This window comes from Meriones unguiculatus, chromosome 1 (assembly GCF_030254825.1).
Source record: "Meriones unguiculatus strain TT.TT164.6M chromosome 1, Bangor_MerUng_6.1, whole genome shotgun sequence".
Taxonomy (NCBI): domain Eukaryota; kingdom Metazoa; phylum Chordata; class Mammalia; order Rodentia; family Muridae; genus Meriones; species Meriones unguiculatus.
The window spans coordinates 98,885,170-98,903,961 of NC_083349.1; the positions used below are offsets into that span (position 1 = coordinate 98,885,170).

Here is an 18,792-nt window from a genome sequence, read left to right on the forward strand (position 1 = left end):
TTGATTCTGGGCTGTTTCTGACTGAGGCTAATCACAAGCATTTCTAAGATGTTTCTGCTGAATTACTTAAGTCAGCCCTTAAGCCAGAGCAAGTGGGTAGCAGGAGGAAGAAAGATTGTTGGACTCTTACCTCTGCTTCCTCTACAGGCCTATATGCTCCACAGGAAAACTACCTTAAGATTTTGTTCATTCATCTGCTCCTTGCAGCTCTTCTGCAACATACAGTATGAGCGCTGCATGATAGAACCCTGGACCCAAGCCAAGTTGCAGTCATTGAGATAGTAGTTTAGTGGGCAAGTGAAGCAGAAATCAAGAGGCCAGAGGTAACATTTAAATGGTTGTAGAACCAAAGGAGAGGGGACTGGGTTAGCTACTTAGATGCTATCAAAAATGTTTATAAAAGATTCTGGGCCCCCAGAAGTGGAGATTGCTGGTAAGTAGACGTCAAAGACAGGTATCATAAATCAAGAGTAGTTTCTCAGCTAATTCTTCAGGGTGTGGTGCAGTGTGCTGTGGTGTAGTGTGATGTGGTGCGGTATGGTGTAACCATGACAACCTAAGGCGTGTGAATACTTCTTAGAAATACTAAGGTGTCCTTGAGCCCTTACAAGACTTCTAACTGGAGGCCCAGAATAATAGTTCAGTGTAGGGTCTGTTGGCTTGTCCGGCCAGGCTCACCTGCAGATGTATCAGATATTCGGGGATGCGCTGCACTATGTGGAAAAAGAGGGTGTAGATATCAGATTTAATCTCTTCATCACCCTGCAGGAAAGAAAGGTGGAGTCACTCTTCAGTATCCTGTCAGCTCTCCAAATAGAACACCAGAGATTCTGCCCACCAGAATGCTTGTTTCCAAAGCCCTTTCTTTCCAGAGGCCGTCATGAGGCATTGATTTCGAGATGTCACACATTCAGGGTCATGCCCAAAGGGACAACTCTTCCCCAGCAGGGAACACATCATATACGTCCATTGACTTGATCCAAGTTTCCAAACTATCCCTTCCTTCCCCAACCCGTCTACACTCGGTGCTAGACAGAAGTAGTTGCTTGGTAAGCTGTACTTGAGTTAAATGAATACATTAAGATTTCCAGCAAGTCATCTACTGATAGACTCTAAGAGTAAACAGAGCCTCTCAAGAGTGGGGGCAGGAAAGTGATTAGAAACTGGTCAGTAAGCCTAGAAGCGGAAAACACAATGGACTCCCCCTCTGTACCTTCCCTTCTCTTCCTTTGTCCAGACATTCATTAAATGCTAGCAGCATGTGAGAGCCGTTTTTGGATGGGAGGACTCAGGGAGGTGAAGCAGAAAGATGTAGCTCTCACCTCCTGCGAGATCTGACTGCGCTCCGCTTTTGGGGCTCTCATCTCTGTTTTCCCACTGACTCAAAATAACGCAATGTACATGTAGGTGTGTAGACCAAACGCCTAACGTATCACTGGAGTGGCCATGCTTAAAGGAGCGACTGAGCCACTCAGGGGCTCCTAGCTTGACAAGGAATGATTTGAATCCAGTACTGAAAGTCATTTTCTTAGCCAGAAAACAACCCACACAGCACATAAGCCACAAGCCGAAGACCTCTGGAACACTCAGTGTGATGGGTCGGGGGACATTGAAGCAACACCTGGACCAGAGCAATAGCTCTAATCCCTAAACAGACTCCTTTAACCCAGGAGACAGGCATCAGTGACAGGTTCCTGGCATTCTTCAGCCTGGAAGACGGGCTCCCAGGCACATGCTGTCCTGCTGAGAGGGTCAGCACGTGCATAGAGTTAACTCACCTCCTTCAGAACCACAACATGAACCAATGAGATGCATTCAGGCAAATCCCTCAGGTAGGCAACGTAATAATCCAAGAAATTATTCTTTAAAACAAACACAAAAATGCATGGTAAGAACCTGAAAATAGGAATGACAACATTTTTATAGTGCAACGAACCTAAGAAAGGAGCAGAATTCAAAGAATATTTTAATAATTTATTAACTATGTCCTTTATTTGCTTTTAGGGGGGTATTCATCTTTTTATAAGGATTTATTTTTATTTCATGTGTGTTGAGGGTTTGCTTACATGTATATATGTGCCACATATAAGTGCCCAGTGTACCCAGAAGCCAAAAGGTTATCAGATATCAAGAAAGCGGAGTTACAGGTGGTTGTGAGCCAGCATGTGGGTTATCATAATCAAACCCCAATCCTCTGCAAAAGCCAGTGCTCTTCACCTCTGAGCCATCTCCCCAGCCCCTTATCTTCTTACAGAGTTTTTTGTTTGTTTCCTTGACATGTAGATGTGCATGGAAGAACATATTTATAATCTTAGCACTTGAAAGAAAGAGGCAAGAGCACCAGGAGTTCAAGGTCATCTTCAACTACGTAGCAAGTTCAAGTACAGCCAGTGATCCATGAGACTATGTCTATTAAAAAAATAACTTTGGTCTTAAGATAAACATTACCACAATGTGGGTACCACAACTCAGCAGTTCTACCTTCATAACAAGAGAATAATAAAATACTGAGGGTCATGTTTTAAGTTATTAAATGATTAAAAAACACTTTTTTTTTTGAGACAGGGTTTCTCTTTGTGGTCCTGACTATCCTGGAACTCACTCTGGAACCAGGCTGTCCTTGAACTCAGAGATCCACGTGCCTCTGCCTCCTGAATGCTGGGGTTAAAGGCGTGTGGCAGCACACACCTTTTTTCTTTTTTTATATAATTTTTGGTTTATATAATTCCTTTCATGGTAATCATCTCTATCTAAATAAGAAACTTGAGCAACCCACTTCATACCCCTGGATGAGCAGCCCTCAGTGTTTCCAGCTAACTGCCTGTTTTAATTAATGCATGTTCACCAATGCAGTCTCCTCTCAAGAAAACAATTCGTAGCCTCCAAGGTTGTTCCTTGCTCTAAAAAGCATACTGATTACAAGTGCTGGTGATATTAGAGACATGGCATTATATCTGCCATCTTCTACATAAGTCAATATTCTGTACATTTGTGTTAACCTGTTGTCAAGAAAGGTTGATGATGATGTAGGCAAAAACTGACTTACTTTAGTTGCCTCACACAACACTTCTTCCCTTCTTCCCTCAACAGAAACTGGATAAATCTGAGTAGCTATCTTTTGAATCTAAACAAATGTTGTCTACTTCAGCCAGACTCCACCACACACAAATTGTTTCACACTCAACTTGTTGTATCAACAGTGCCACTATCTGTCCTGGGGACATTTGGATTTCAGCTTCTGGTCTGGATATGTTTTCAGAGTACTACTAAAGAGAATTCAAAATTCAGCCCCATTCTAAAGAATTGAAACCAGCATCCAAGACAAACAGTCACTTACCATATACTTTAAAATCTATAAAGAGTGAAAAAAAAAATATATATATACTACTCCTCAGGCTTATTTTATATCTATATATGGTTATATACATGCTTGGGCATTTATGTATCATATATACAAGTATAATATATATATACTTGTGTTTCTATAAACTCATATACATATAAATCCATATACACGTATACATACATGATCAGGGGAGGCCATAATAGTATACTACAAAGTCATGAATCAGAAGGTAGACGACAGCACAGGGTTCTGGTCGTGGATAACCAACCACCTAACAAGCTGGGTGATCTCCGCAGGACCCCTGAATCTCTATGTACCTGCCCCATTGACTGTGGCATGCACTGGTTACACTAGGCATCAGGGCTTCTTCTGCCCCTGAAACTTGCTGATTCTTGGTTCTCCATTAGGAGACTCAGATGAGTGAGACACAAATCTACTCAACGTATATAGAGGGGGAGACATCTTACCTCATCATTTGTCAACTTCAGGAATAAATCTCCAAGGACTCCTTGGCGTGGCCATTTCAGGACCCTCTCCTGCAGTGCATGAAGCAAATCCAAGTGCTGCTGGACAAGGTAGCGCAAAGAGCCAGGAAAGAGGCTTGGAACAGAGCAAAGGAGGAATCACACAAGCCAGGAGAACAAGAGAAGGCCCTATTTTCAATCACCCAAAACATTTTCCCTGGTCTGTATTTAGGATTTTACATTTCTTTTCAGCAAAGCAGACATCCTCAGGCAATAGATAAGGTCCCTTTACCGAGGGCCCCTTATGCAAATGTGATTGACCAAACAATAGAGAACATATCACATGAATGATCATTTAAAATATAACCTGGGACAGTTTCATTTATGCCACCCTCAGCAGAAATTCTAAAAGGAATCTTTTTCAGTGTTTTGGATTCCAAGATGATTGATACCCAAATGATCTACTTTTAGCCACTGGCTAGAAGAATGAGGCTCAGTTGAGCAGGAAGGTTTGGTAAATACTGGCAGACAGGACTTCAGGGAGTTAAGGCGATGAAGGAGCTTGTGCATCTTTTTCTTTAAGCTCCAAAAAGTATGCTGGGCAAAGATGGTCTGTTGACTGGCTCTCTGCTGATGCTAGACTAGGGCTGATCAGCAGCACTGCTTGGTTTCAGAGAGCCTCTCCTACTCCAAACTTCTCTCCTCCACCTGTTTGTGTGCCCCACTTTGAACCCCAGAGGAAATGAAGAAGTGGGAAGTCAGAGAAAGCTGGAGTGGAGAAGAGAGAGAGAAAGAAGCATCTAAGGGGAGAGGGAGGCAGAGCAGAGGAGGGTGGTATAAGCAGGGGCTGACAGGAACGAGACAAGAAAAGGCGGAAGACAATAGAATTGCTGCCCAACAGCAAGGACCCGAGCTCTAATTTGATGGCTCATGGAAATTCCAAGGAGATTTCCCTGTGCTTTCAACACAACACAGTTAACACAGATGTAATGGCCAGCTTGTCTCTGAGAGCTGAGTTTAATTAAAAATTTCCCGAAGGTAGGATGTACATACATTTGTGGACCCTCGAGATGATCTGGCCACAAGCAGACATCTCTCTGCATTAGACAGGCTGTCAGATTAAGAGGAGGGTTTTGGTCTGCTTTGGTTCCCCCCAGCAACCCCAACTCCCATTTCTAAGCAAAGCAAAGACTTCCACAGAGCAAAGACTTCCCCAGAGAAGACAAACACCAGATAGGGTACTGAGCTCTCTTATAAAAAACACAAGGAAATCTGTCACTGACATCATCCGTTTTAGCTCTCTGGTCCATGAGTGCTGGCACGCACAAGCTAAGGCAAATAGTGAGGCCCCTTGGTCTGTGTTCTTACTCATAGCAAAGTGGTTTTGGAAGACCAGTGAGGAACCCAGAGGAGAAGGCAGGCTAGGGGGACACAGGCACCTTGAAGAAAGCACCACTGATCACACTAAAAGAGCAAAGCTCCATCAGCAGATACAGATGCAGAGACTTCTCCCCGACCCGGGGCTGCAGAGGACACCTGGCAACAGTCACGGTGAGATGATGAATGGCTGAAGGATGTTGCTGTGCCAGGCTCAGGCATCACTTTGGGATGTGTTGTCCATAGGAATTATGGGATATATTCTGGATTATCCCTCCTCTTTTCCTCCTTTGTCCCTTTTTTTCCTCTTTCTAGAATAGTAACCAGCGTGCCTGGCAAGCTGGAGAGCTGGTACCAGCAACCTCCTTTTGGACTGTCACTGAATAACTGAGGTTTCAGGGTAGAGTTAGACATGGCTAACTCTGGCAACAATGGTGGAAACACATGCTTCGTGATGGGTAACGACCTACAGTGTGTTCTGCGCCAAAATGTAACAAACAGGCTTTTACGCTTTTGAAAAAAAATAACAAAGTTATTATCTGAAGTCAAGGAAGAGTGTAAAGGAATTGAGCCAGGAGAACAGAGGGAGAAAGAAGGCAGGGCGTATAGCCACCTCTCACCAGCCGTCCTACTTTGTAGGAGTTTCGGACTCCCAGACACAATATTCAAGGGTTCTCATCTTTATGGCAATAGAGATAGTTTCTATAGTCTTAAAAGTTATCTCTCCTCTCATCAATATAGTATTTAAATGGTGATTAAAAACAAAATAAAAGTCATCAAGGAAAATCCAGTTACAGTTTCAAATCAGTTAAGTTGTTCTTGTCAGTTCAGCATTGGACCAAAATAATGCTTGGCTTTTACAGTCATACCAGATGGGTTTGGAAGTCAGCATGTGCAATCAGTAGCCCCGAGATCATCTAAAGATGTGGTTCTGGGTCTTGTCCATCAGGTGAAACAGCAATCCTTCCCTCAGGTGTACTCAGATTGCTCAGTCTTAAATGAGTCAAATAAGCCCAGAACACTAGCTTCTGTGAGAGCCTCACGCGTGACCCAGAGATTTCACCCCTGCTTCCTCTGGCCGCAGGTGCCCAGTGCTCCCAGTGCCTTCAGAATGCACAGGGCTGCCCTAAAATGACTGAGGACTCCCTTGGGCAATTCAGTTGTTCAGACCTGTGTTTTACAGGTCTGAGAAGATGTGGCAATGTCAGGTTTGAGAGTCAGTCGCCTCCATCTTCATCCTGGGGTAGAAAGTGCTGACGCCTTGCGGTTCGTGACAAGAGAAGTCATCAAACAAATTCTCTTGGGAAAAAAACTGCCAATAGATCTATTTAAAGTGCATCAGGTTTTCAGAAAAGCTTATTGAAAAAAAGAAGATACACAGTGAGTGAAAGAGGATGATGAAAGCCCAAACGTCGACTAGAGAAGACAACCCTGCCAGACCTAGAACAAGACACTGCACTTTTAGTAACACTACTCTGATTGAAGCTTTGTAAAGCTGCTTGATTGAGGAAAAGCAGAGGGAGGGTTGCCTTGACAACCAACAAGAACAGTATCGTCATGAACACGATGTAGTAAGGATTACCTATGTGGCTGGCCCTTAGTGTCTTCTTCTGAGATGGAGACACCATAGGGTTCCGATGATTGCTTTTCCAGTTTGGAGATAGTGCCCAGAGCCCCCTGAGCGCTCTGCCCCAAGCTCTGTCCCCCACTGCTGATGAGGTCATGCAGTTCCAGATCAAGTGTGGCACATAGGACCCAGGACTGTGCTCCACGGTACATGGTTCTTTCCCACTTTTATCCAAGACCCCAGATTTATGGAAACTAGAAAGAGACCTTAGGAACAGAATTAAAGCCACACCAAAAGGTAGATTCCCTTTCCATTTGAGTCACGTAAACTGAACAGGAGCTTGGTGAAACAGAAAAGCTAGAGTTCAGAGCCTTCCCACAGCCCCAGAGGAGGAGGTGGGAGAGTAAGCCAGGCTGTAGTGGGGGGTCTCTCTGGGTGGGCAATCAAGCAGCTAGATGGGGAAGGAAGGAACAGAGAAAACCTAGGTCTCTGTGGGAAACTGGAGAAAGAATCCAGAGCCTGCGTTTTAAGTCAAAGATTTACCATGTTATGTCATCCTTCTGTTCTTTATATTTTGTTTGCCACCATTTTGTAGTAAAAGAATCCTTAGCAACAGTCACGACATTTGTGAGTTGTTCCTCACCTCAGTCATGTACACAGGGGTGAGTGTTTGGGTGTTTGGGTAGGAGGAGATATTGAATGGCTGTAAAGTCAGGTAAAATGGGAGAAGCCTTGATGAGCAGGAAAATGGGTTGATTCATAGCTGACTAACCGCCAGCGTTTCTCACCTCGCGGAATAAATACTTAAGGTAATAATGCCACATCGTCCAGCCTTCCCACTCATCAGGATTGTTTTCTCCTTGCTTCGTTCTGAACTAGCTCATCTTTATTACATTAGTCCTCTCCTCCAAGCCTTAGTTTTCTCTTTCCTATTTTCTCCCATCTGAGGGAGTAAAGACTTTAAGTAGGTACTTGTGACGTTGGGGCTGTATTCTGGAAGCACTGTGCCACACGCAGCTAGGTGGACCTGCTTCCATGGTACCTGGCTACAGGATCACCTGAGCAATGATTCTATCAACCTTAGTACTCAGAACTCTGCCACATCTGTTTCTTGGGACTTCTGTGATGTCTGCCATCACTGAGAACACTCAGTTCCTCACTTTAAATTCTGAACAGACATGTCACAGACTAAAGGCCCCAGACTTTCTACCTGCTGGGAGTCTATTTTTGAGACTTGCCATAACTGCCTAGTCTCTCTTCAAAGCCTGTATCTGGAACTCTGTGGGCCCCAGAATTCCCAAGTGGAAGCGGTGAAGGACTTACCTTAAATCCTAGTCAATCTGAAAAGCAAAGGCAATGAGCACTTGGTACCTTCTCTCCTTGGAATTCCTCTTTCCATCTGAGCCCTGGAAGGTTGCCTTTATCTTCAGGATCAGAGAGATGTTAATGACATATTTCCGCTCAGATTCAAGCAGCTCTAGAGCCACAGTTTGCCTTTTTGCTTTAAAACAAACAGAAGAGAGTATTTTTGTTAGTCAGCTCCTTCCCAAACACTAAGCTAGGCAAGAAAGCAATAAAAACACATGGAAAATTTCAATTGTGTGTCCCTAGCATGCAAGAAAGCCTAGGCCTTAGTCCCAGCACCAGATAAGCCAAGTTTGGTGGTACACAGTTGTTAGGGAGTTGAAGGCAGGAGGCTCAAAAATTCAAAGTCATCTTCTGCCCCTTAACCAGTGCAAGGCCTACCTGACACCCTTAAGACTAAAAAGAAAAAAGAAAGTGAAGAGAGGGAGTAGTAGGAGGGAGGAAAGAAAAATAGAATTTTAAAAAAAGAAGGAAGGAAAAGGAAAGAAAAAAAGGCAGGGAGGAAGAAGGAAAGAAAGAAGAAAGGAAGGAAGGGGGGAGGGAAGGAGGGAGGGAGGGAGGAAGGAAGGAAGAAAGGAAAGGCAGACAGTCATATTTGGGAAAGAGAAAAAACAGAATGGAGGCATGAGATTCACCTAGCAAAGAAAAGGGCGTAAAATTGTGTGTCTGCAGACAGACAACCCACTAAGATGCCATAGAGGCTGAAGGACTGGAGACACAGGCCACCCAGAAGCAAGCGAGGTAAATCCGAATGAACTGCAGGAGCCTCCAGATGGCACTTGCAGACTGGGTGTCATCCTGATTTCACCCCATGAGAAATGGGAGAAGCAGCAGGAGGGAATCCCTAGCTGAGCAAAGAGGAAGACATAGTAGAAGGCAGAGTGAGGGGCTGATGAGAGTCACCTTCACTCAGGTCCCAGAGTATCAGAAGCCAGCTTAGACACTCTTGGCAGGTGATGGGCACATAGAAGGCAGAGGCAGGTGCATCTCTGAGTTCGAGACCAGTCTGGTCTACAGAGTAAGTTTCAGGACAGCCAGGGCTACACAGAGAAAAATCTGTCTCCAAAAAAAAAAAAAAAAAAATATATATATATATATATATATATATATATATACATATATATATATACATATATGTGTGTGTGTGTGTGTATGTATGTATATATAAATGATAGAGGTTTTGTTACATTGAGAAAAACAAAAATGTCAGGACTGGTTGTGAGCTGCTGTGTGGTGCTAGAATCAAATTCTGAAAGAGCAGACAAACACTCTTAGCCACTGAACTATCTCTCTAGCCCTGGATTATGGAATTTTAAAAAATATGATAAAGACATTCAGTGTGGTTAATATAAACAAATGAACTACTAAGTGAATTATATGCAACAATATAAATGAATCTCAAAAGCACATAGTGAAGAAAGAACAGGAACAAAAGGATACAGAAAGTATTATCCCATTTGTATGAAGTTCAAGAACAGAGGAAACTATACAGTACTTACAGAGGTCATTTACATAGATGTTGACTAAAATAAAGCATGAGAGAAATTCCTAGCATAACAGAAATACCATACAGTTGATCTTAATGGTGATATTTGTATGGAAAAAGTCAAGCTGAGAGAGAGTCAGTTCTCCTTAAGGGTGCAGCCGGCAGAGGGTCCACATTGCTTCAGTGGTTAGCTTCACACACTGGAGCTTATGTACAACACAAGTTGGATGTTTTATAAAAACAAAACAAAATGAGGACACAAAGTTTTCAGGGGCTAAAGAGAGAGAGGGGTGCATCTGGGAGGAGTTAGGGGAAGGAAAGGGGGCAAATACAATCAAAATGCAGTGTATAAAGTAACAAAGAATTAACAAAACATTTCTCTAAAGTCATAAGCTGAGGCCCACAAGGCTGCTCAGTGGTTAAAGCACTGCCACCCAACCCCGACCCTCACGCAATAGCATACATTCCTGTAGATACACACCTGCACATTCACACTACACATACATGTTAAAGCATTTTTTAAGTATAAATGTAGCTCTGTGAAGTTTACTCTATGTAAATTAACCTTCAACAAAGTATTGCTTATAAAATATGAAGCAAGTTATGGTTTGAATGAAATGGCCCACAGGCTCATATATTTGAACACATGATCCCCAATTGGTGAAACTGTTTGAGAAGGACTGGGGTGTGGCCTTGTTGGAGAAGGTGTGTTTCTGGAGATGAGATTTGATGTTTCAAAGGGTTTGTGTGATTTCCAGCATTCTCTCTCTGTCTTCCTCATGGTTGTGGGTCAAAATGAGAACTCTCAGCCATGCCTTTGATCCACTACCATGACCTCTATGCCCCTGAAACTAGAGCCAAACTAAATGATTTCTTTTCTATATTGCCTTGGTTGTGTTCTTCTATCATAGCAGCAAAAAGGAAATTAAAACACAAGTACCAAAATATCTGTCAAAACTGTCAGAATATCTCAAAGTAGTTGCTGATGTTTCTTGTTAATAATAATTTTAGAAAGCTTTTGGCTCTATTTAATTTTCCTGTATTTGCTTTAAAATAATATTTTAAAAATTACCTCCTCCCCTCCCAAGTGTAGAAAATACTATTGTCAGGTCTTACTTACCATATAAAGGAAAGGAGGGTAAGAAAAAAAAGGAAAGAAAGGAAGGAAGGAAGGAAGGAAGAAGGACAAGAGTCTGTTACGATGTTTCATATGTTGGTGACAGACTGCTAACAAATGATTGGCACATGGCAAATTGTATATCATTGACTAAGTAGATATTCCCGAGAACCTTAGCTTTGTCTTTTGCCTACGTTTGTTTGTTTCTGAAGCACTACAATACAGAATATCGTAAATATCCAGCATCGATGTGGTGGTCCCACCAGGCTATGTGACCTCTGCTGAGTCCCTTCGCCTCTGTATGCTGTAGAGACTTGAACCTGAGAAGATACAAGGCCATGTCATGTCTCCTCCATCTACACTGCCAAGACTCTGGTTCTTCCAAACTCTTGTACAACTTGTTTTATCATATTTCCATCCACATACCCCCTCAGAACTTACCAGCTAAAGAGGTTTCACATAAAACATTTTCCAAGGAGCTGTGTCTACCCTGGCCAGCTTCCTTGAGTTTATCTGGGTGATCTTTTGTGACATATTCCTCGCCCCATTCTTTCCCATCCTTAGGCTGTCTCCACAGCCCAGATGTGTGGTGGCCCTTGGACTGGATCTCAGCTGAGAGAGAAGGCTTAAGGCTTTCATCTGGTTCTGGAGTTGTTGGGTTTACTCCTGAAAAACAAAACAATGTCTGCTTGAAAGAACTTTCTCTAAAAAACAAAACAAAACCAACAATAACAAAAAACTTTTGTTCTTCTCTCACATCCCAATTCCTCTCCCTCCAGTACTCCCAGTCCCTACCCCCACCTTTCCTCTTCCCCAGATTTTTCCTCCTCTATTTCCCTGTAGAAGAAGAAGGAGGGAGGAGGAGGACGAGAATGCTACACTAACTCCAGAAACGTCTGTATAGCATAAAAATGTGTTATGCAAGCATAAAATTATGCAAACAGACGAGAAGACACATTTCCTATGGGAATCAGCTTCCTGGAAGTCCCTAGCAAGAACCCTAATATGGCCATCTAAGCCAAAAGATGTATTTTAAGTCCCATGCTTATTTGGTTACAAGACTGGAATTGATGAGCTCCTTGTTTGCTGTTTTTCTATGATTCTTGAAACAGTACAATTAACTATTCAAGGAAACATTTCTAATAGATCACTAAAAGCTTTAGCAAATAAGAGTAGAAGGAAAATAAAATTTTAGGAGAGGTAATAAATCAGATTCAGCATCAGGAATTGCTTGTGGAAAAACCAAACATTGTAGGTAGTAAAAGAACAAGAGTTTTAGGGCTTTCTAAAGAAAATGTTTAATCAGGATCTGTTAGGATAAATGCTCTGGATACTCCCACTGCAGTAAAGCTACTACAAAACCATTACCTAACACAGGTATTTATGATGAGGCAAAAAGAAGATAGGCAAACATAAAAGGTCAGAGAGTTTTGTATTATACTATAAGTTTTAAGGACAGACTAGCTCAAGTATCTTATCTCTAAGGAAAGATTGTGAATCCCTAGCAAGCCAAACAGGAGAAATTCCCCTTAATGCTTACCTCCAGGGGGGTTGTAAATCTTTAGCCGACCTAGTTCGGGGGATTATTAACAACCCCTAATTAACTAACAATAAACTACGTAAACAGACCACAAGTTTAACAAGCCCCTGGCCCTCTACTCGCTAAATTGGCAAACAAGTCACTAGTTCTATGTTTGCTCTGCTCAAGAGGCTGTTAGGCCAAGATTTTTTGTAGACACTGCCTTTTACCAGATCACCTTCAGTTAAAATATAAACTTTGTAAATGTTCCAGGGGATATGTCAACTTTAAGGTGCTTCTTTGTAAGATTGCTACAAAAGTGTTGGCTTGACTTCCATAAAGCGCAGAAGATCCAAACCAATACCACCTGGTATGGGTCTGACTGTCATTTCACCTATCTGTGCCTTCCTGATATCCAAATTCTCTGATTTTCCAGCGGACATGGGGCACCCAAAGGGGCTGGTCCGTGGCAGAAGAAAAAGGCGGCAGACTCCCAGGAATATGCACTGACGTGGCCTAACAAGATACATTAAGACTAGGCACAAAGCCTCATATCAAGGCTGGCCAAGGTAACCCAGTAGGAGGAAAATGGTCCCAAGAACAGCAAAAAAGTCAGAGACACCCCTCACTTTCACTGTTAGGAATCCCAAAACACCAAGCTACAGAACCATAACACATATGCAGAGGACCTAGCACAGACCCATACAGGCTCCTGGTTGTCTCTTCAGTCTCTGTAAGCCCCTATGAGCCCTGCTTAGTTGATTCTGTGGGCTATGTTCTCATGGTGTCATCAACAACCTCTGAACTTTCTTTTTTGAAAAAGAAAATAGCGTCTGTTACTAACTCTTGACTAAGGTGATGCTAGATGGGTGTCTCATCCATAGAAGATTAAATATATCAATGAAGGGTTAAAAGTTTCCCAAGCTGCAAGCAATCACCTCTTTCTTCCTCTGGTCTATGTGTCCTCTGATGTGTTTTTGTACATGGACTTCACAAAATAAGTAAGTTTCTTACAAAAACAGCATGGTAGTAACACACTTGTAATTTCAGCATTTGGGAGGTAGAAACAGGAGGATCAGGAGTTCAGTGCTATCTTAGCTTCCTAGAAAGTTCAAGGCCAGCCAGGCTACATGAGACAGTGATTCAATCAATAGACCAGACTAGAAAATTTCTACCATAGTATGATTTAAAGCCACACATTTGACCCCCTGGATCTGCTTGCTTTCAGGTAAGCACAGCAGGCACCTGCAGCACCATTAGGAGGAAGCTCAGAAAGAAGAGAGAGAAGGGTACCAGAGACATCTTGGTAAAGGTGGGGTCTTTGTTATTTAGTTCCTTTATCCTATGGATGTTAAGTTAGAAGAAAAGGAAAGAGGAAAAAAATAGAGGGAAGATCAAATGATGCATAAATTCTGGTGAATTATCAATTAAATAAATTTTGGATTAAACACAAAGTATGTGATGCAAGTAAAATTTGTGTCACAGAGTATTTCCCTGTGAGACTTCATCAAACATTAGCTTATTAGTAAGTGGAATGAGAAAGAACCAAGAATACTGATTTATTCTTGAAATGTACCAGCGCTCTTCTCTCCGTGATTTAAATGAGTCACTACTCCAGCATACTCCAACATACATAGGAATGTAAGTGAAAACAATGCTTATTCTTGTCTGGTATTATGATCTGGATAGGAAGTGTCCTCACAAAGAGTCATTCATTGAAGGCGTAGTCCTTGATGCAAGCAGCGGTCAGAGTGGGGTTTTAGGGAAGTGACTAGATAACGAGGCCTCTATCTCACTGCTAGATCAATCTAACAATGGGTTCTTTAAAAAAAAAAATAGAGTATTTGGAGGTGATAAAAACCATGAACGGTAGGGCATATTTGGAAGAAATTGTTCACTGGGGTGAGGTCCTTGTAACATGTACCTTGTCCTCAATTCCTTCCTATTATTTGCTCGGCTTCCTGCATGCCAATGAGTAAGCAGCATCTTATGTCACAGGCATCCCATCATGCTGTTCTGCTCATCTCATGACTGCAGCAATGAAGCAAGCTGTCCTTGAATTGAAACCTTTAACACCAGAACTAGACTAATCTTATCTTTCTTTAAGTGGCTTTTCTCAGGTATTTGTCAGAGTCAAGAAACTGATTAACAAGTCTGAAATCCTCTCCTGCTTGGCTCAGGACTGGCGAAGTAGAGTAGGGAGGGTGCCCGGACTGTTAATTGGCTCAGCAGGGACAGTGTTTGTCTTTCAAGACCAACAACCTGAGTTCAATTCCCAGAAACCATGAAGGTGGAATGAGAAAACCGACTCCACACAGCTGTCCTCTGACCTCTACACATGCGCAGCAGCATGTGCACACACACACACATACACACACATTATACATGCACATCATGATAGGAACTTAAACCAAGAAGAACCACTTACCAGGACCCATCACTCCCTTCACATTGCCATCTCCTACATGAACAGATCTTGACTCCTGGGCTGCAGAGAAAAGAAAGCTTTATTCAGCATCCATTCTACCAACATGACCCAAGAAGAGGACAGACTCACGGATTTTATAATCTCATGAGCGATAAGAGAGACAGAGTAGGGGGTGGCGCAGTGCAGCGTGTTGTCATACTGTTATTGTGTACTGTGTAAAGATTATCCTTGTATCGTTCGAATGCTGGTTCCTTTGCCTTCATATCTGGTTGCAGTCTGGATGTGGCACTGTAATGCTTATTCTAAGAATCTCCTGTCTCAAATTTGTATAAACATTTGTGTAAACATTGCTCCCTATTTATTCTGTGATTTGTCAGTAAAACCGATCAGCCTATAACTGAACAGCAGAGAGACAGGGCTGGACTTCCATTTCTAGCAAGGGAAAGAGCTAAGGGGATTTGGTCATGAGGTGAGGTCCAGGAGAGAGGACAAGAAAACAACTGAAACAGAGAAAGCCATAAAATGCAAGTACTTGGGGAATTTTGACTAGGAGGCAGTTCGATTAGCTTAGAGGATAAATTTAGATTGGTATCGTCAGTTGCTGTGTATATAAAATGCTGAACAAAAACTAAAACCATTGTCTCACTTATTTGGGGCTAGCTGGGTTATGTGAAATTTGCCAACTTTAAATTTCATGCTTTACAGTGGGGCCAAAGCCAGTTTGTTAAAGGTGCCGGCAGTGACACTACTTCAGAGGACAATTGTAAGGATCCAATAGGTTTGGTCCAGGACGGGAAAGGGGTTAGCTCTCGGACGTTCAGAAGGATAAGGAGGGCCTGGGGAGGAGAACTGCATTTTTAAAAATCTTCTTCGAGGTTTCAGCACCCATACTGTGCTGCACAACCCCCTTAACTCCAGTTCCAGGGTATCCATCTCCCGCTTCTCCAGGCACACTTGTGGCACACATACATACACATCCACAAAATGTTCATACACATGAAATGAATGAACCTGGAAAAAGGAGCGTTATCTCATTTCTTAAAACAACATTTCAAATTTTTTGGTTGTAAGGACCTGAGTTCAATTCCCAGCACCCACAATGGGCATTTTACAACTGCCTGTAACTCCAGACTCAGGGGATCCGACATCTCTGCTGCCCTTACACACATGTGCCCACACAGACACATAGACATAATTTAACATAATTAAAAATAAATCTTGAAAAAGAAAGAAAGAAAAGAAGAAGAGTTAGCCATTTGTGGTAAACAGCACCCAAGATGGCTCCCAGTTTGCCTCATGCCTAGGCATCTGAAGCCCGTGATTCTTCCTGTGAGTGATTATCTTCTGAGGAGTAGAATATGGCAGGAAGGGTGAGCTGCTTCTCCAACGAGTCAGTTACAAAAGCTACAGCTTTATACCCTGAGGGAAGCCAGAGGCCATGTGGGAGAGGCCCGTGTCACAGGGACCACCATGCCATGTCCTCTGAGCGCAGCCTTCACATGACATAACAGCTGTGGCCAACACCTCAGTGGCAACCCACATCATGAGAGACCTGAAGTGACTGGTGGCCAGGTCAACCGTACACAGACTTCCAGCCTACCTTTGGAGGACTGTCTGTGAAAGACTAAAACCCTGGCAATTTCTACACTCATTTTTCTGTACAAAAGTACTTCATTGGACACTCTTGAGAATATAATGATGTAGCAAATTTTGTCTTGTTCCCTTCATTTTTTTCCTGATTTGAACACAGGTCCAGAATCACAGTCCTTAGAAGAAGCCAACTTAGTATTTTCCACAAAGAGAAAACGTTTAAAACTGGGCAGTCTCTTGGGACCCCTGAGGTCATCTGGTGCCTTCTATGGTCTAGATACCAGGAAAGTGCTGGGCAATATGGCAGTAGTTTGCTTTCATCTGATGAGTCCATTCCCACTTTTACTCAAGCCCTGGGCATCAGGGAGAAAGACCTGCGGTTGGTTCCCCATGATTTCTGAGCTGTACCTTTTTCATAGGTCTGAGAAGGCAAAATGTTGGTGAAGTCTTCACTGGGGAGACCGGACTCAGGGACATTAATGGAGCGGAAGGGGCTTCCTTGGGCAGCCGCCGAGGTGGGCGCAGATGCAGGCCCAGCCTGTGCGCCATGCTCTTCCTTTTGAGCTTTCCTGGCAAAGGAGACAACAGAAAGGACTTGGGTTCTTAACCTGACAGATTAGAGGGAGGATCAGGTCAGGATAATACCAGAGAATGAGCTTGAACTGTGTACTTTTTTAGGTTGAACTGTGTACTTTTTCCTTAAAAAAAAAAAAAAAAAAAGTGCTGCCAAGGCACACACAGGTTGAACCATATAAATTGCTGGTTTTTTTTTTAATAAATTATAAACGGTTGAAGCCAAATAGTTCATAAGGTTCAGATTAATTTACCAACTTCAAGTATCTATAAATCACTTCTAATTGTAATGTTTTCATTCTTATTTTTCTATTACTGGCTTCCTGAGCACCAGGATCTTTGATTTTGCTTTGATTTTCATTTTTGACACGTAGTCTCACTGTGTAGCCCTGGCTCACCTGGGGCTTGCTGTATAGACCCTGCTGTGTAGACCCTCCTGCGTGTGTTGTCTGCTAGGATTAAAGGTCTCCATGTCCGCTCTTCTCGGGGTCTTTAAAGTTCGCAGTGTTGATTTACATTCCCCTAACAACTCAACCCCAAAGGACCAGGAAACAGTAGCATTTCAGCTGAAAAATAACCAGCTTCCCAGGCTCAAACACCTATGGTTCCCATAACATACACCAGTGGAGACTGCCGCTGTTTAGTGGTGAGAATTGACTTGTTTCTACCTGGTTGAGGCACTGTTTAATTTTTTTTCCAACCATCCAAGTAAAATAACAGCAGCACTGAGCAAACTATAGAAAGTTTCAAAAGAAAGGAAAATCACTGGTGTCTCACACTCTGAAACAACAATCACTTTCCCTTAGTTTGCATGTTATTACATCGAAAATCAAGCCATCTACACATTTCATGTAATTTTAATTTCATGTCCTATTGTGTTAAATATATTTTTCCATGAAGTAGCTACCATCCATTTTTATACTAGCCATTTTCCCCATTTGTGTGTGTGTGGGGGGGTTGTTTGTATGTTAGCATGCACACGGGCACATACATGCAGATATGTGTGCATGCATGTGGAGGCCTGGACTTGAACTTACGAATGATCCTCCATCATTCTTCTACCCTGTGTCATTGAGGCAGGGTCTTTCAACAGAACGATCCTCCATCATTCTTCTACCCTGTGTCATTGAGGCAGGGTCTTTCAACAAAACCCAAAGCTCGCTCACATGATTAGTTCACTAGCTAGCTTACACCCCCATGTGACATTTATGTGGGCTCTAGAGATCCAAGCTCTGCTGCCCAAAGGGTCTTATGAATTCCTGACAAGTGGGTTTGGTTTGTTTGTTTGTATTTTGTTTTTTTTGTGTGTGTGTGCATATGTTTGTATGTGTGTGTGTGTGTGTGTACATGCTCATTGGCCTATAAATGCCAGAAAAGGGTGTTGCATCCCCTGGAGTTGGGGCTACAGGCATTGTGAGCCTCCTAATGTGGCGGTGGGATCTGAACTCTGGTCCTTTGCAAGAGCAGCCGAGGCTCTTGACCACTGAGCCGTCTCTGCAGCCCCCGTATTAACCAGCATGAGTCTCTTCTAGCACCGCTGGCCAATGCTGTACCGGAGCCCACTCCTAACATGCTACGTGCTGGATGTTTTTCTAAGGGCATCTGTGCAAGAGCCATTGCTTACGGGTTTGCCCTGGCAAATATATATATATATATATTTAAGGTTTTCCAAGACAGGGTCTCTCTGTGCAGCACTGGCTGTCCTGGACTCATTTTGTAGACCAGACTGGCCTCGAACTCACAGGGATCTGCCTGCCTCTGCCTCCTGAGTGCTGGATCAAAGGTGTGCGCCACCACTGCCTGGTCTGGGCAAACATTTTTAAGATACTCACTTGGCTTTAACTTTTCGAGATTCTCTTCGCTTCTCCTGTTGAAGCTGCTCGATTTTCTGCTGCATTTCTTCTTGTTTGGAAGTGATGGCCTGAATCATGGACATTGCGTTGCTCAGCTCTTCCTACAA

General features: G+C 42.9%; 1 protein-coding gene across 14 annotated transcripts in view; it reads right to left on the reverse strand.

The window, feature by feature from the left end:
* Arhgef33 (Rho guanine nucleotide exchange factor 33) overlaps nt 1-18,792 on the reverse strand; it is a 121,691-nt gene that overhangs the window by 66,320 nt on the left and 36,579 nt on the right. For all 14 annotated transcript variants that reach the window (XR_009584497.1, XM_060363951.1, XM_021634368.2 and 11 more), the window contains 8 exons: nt 18,665-18,786; nt 16,668-16,828; nt 14,670-14,729; nt 11,164-11,388; nt 8,126-8,255; nt 3,814-3,946; nt 1,779-1,862; nt 679-762 (listed from right to left, as the gene is read on the reverse strand). Coding sequence is in view for 13 of the 14 variants with exons in the window: in XM_060363951.1 (XP_060219934.1) it covers nt 679-762; nt 1,779-1,862; nt 3,814-3,946; nt 8,126-8,255; nt 11,164-11,388; nt 14,670-14,729; nt 16,668-16,828; nt 18,665-18,786 (999 nt within the window). In the remaining variant the exon portion in view is untranslated. The remainder of the gene's footprint in view (nt 1-678; nt 763-1,778; nt 1,863-3,813; nt 3,947-8,125; nt 8,256-11,163; nt 11,389-14,669; nt 14,730-16,667; nt 16,829-18,664; nt 18,787-18,792) is intronic.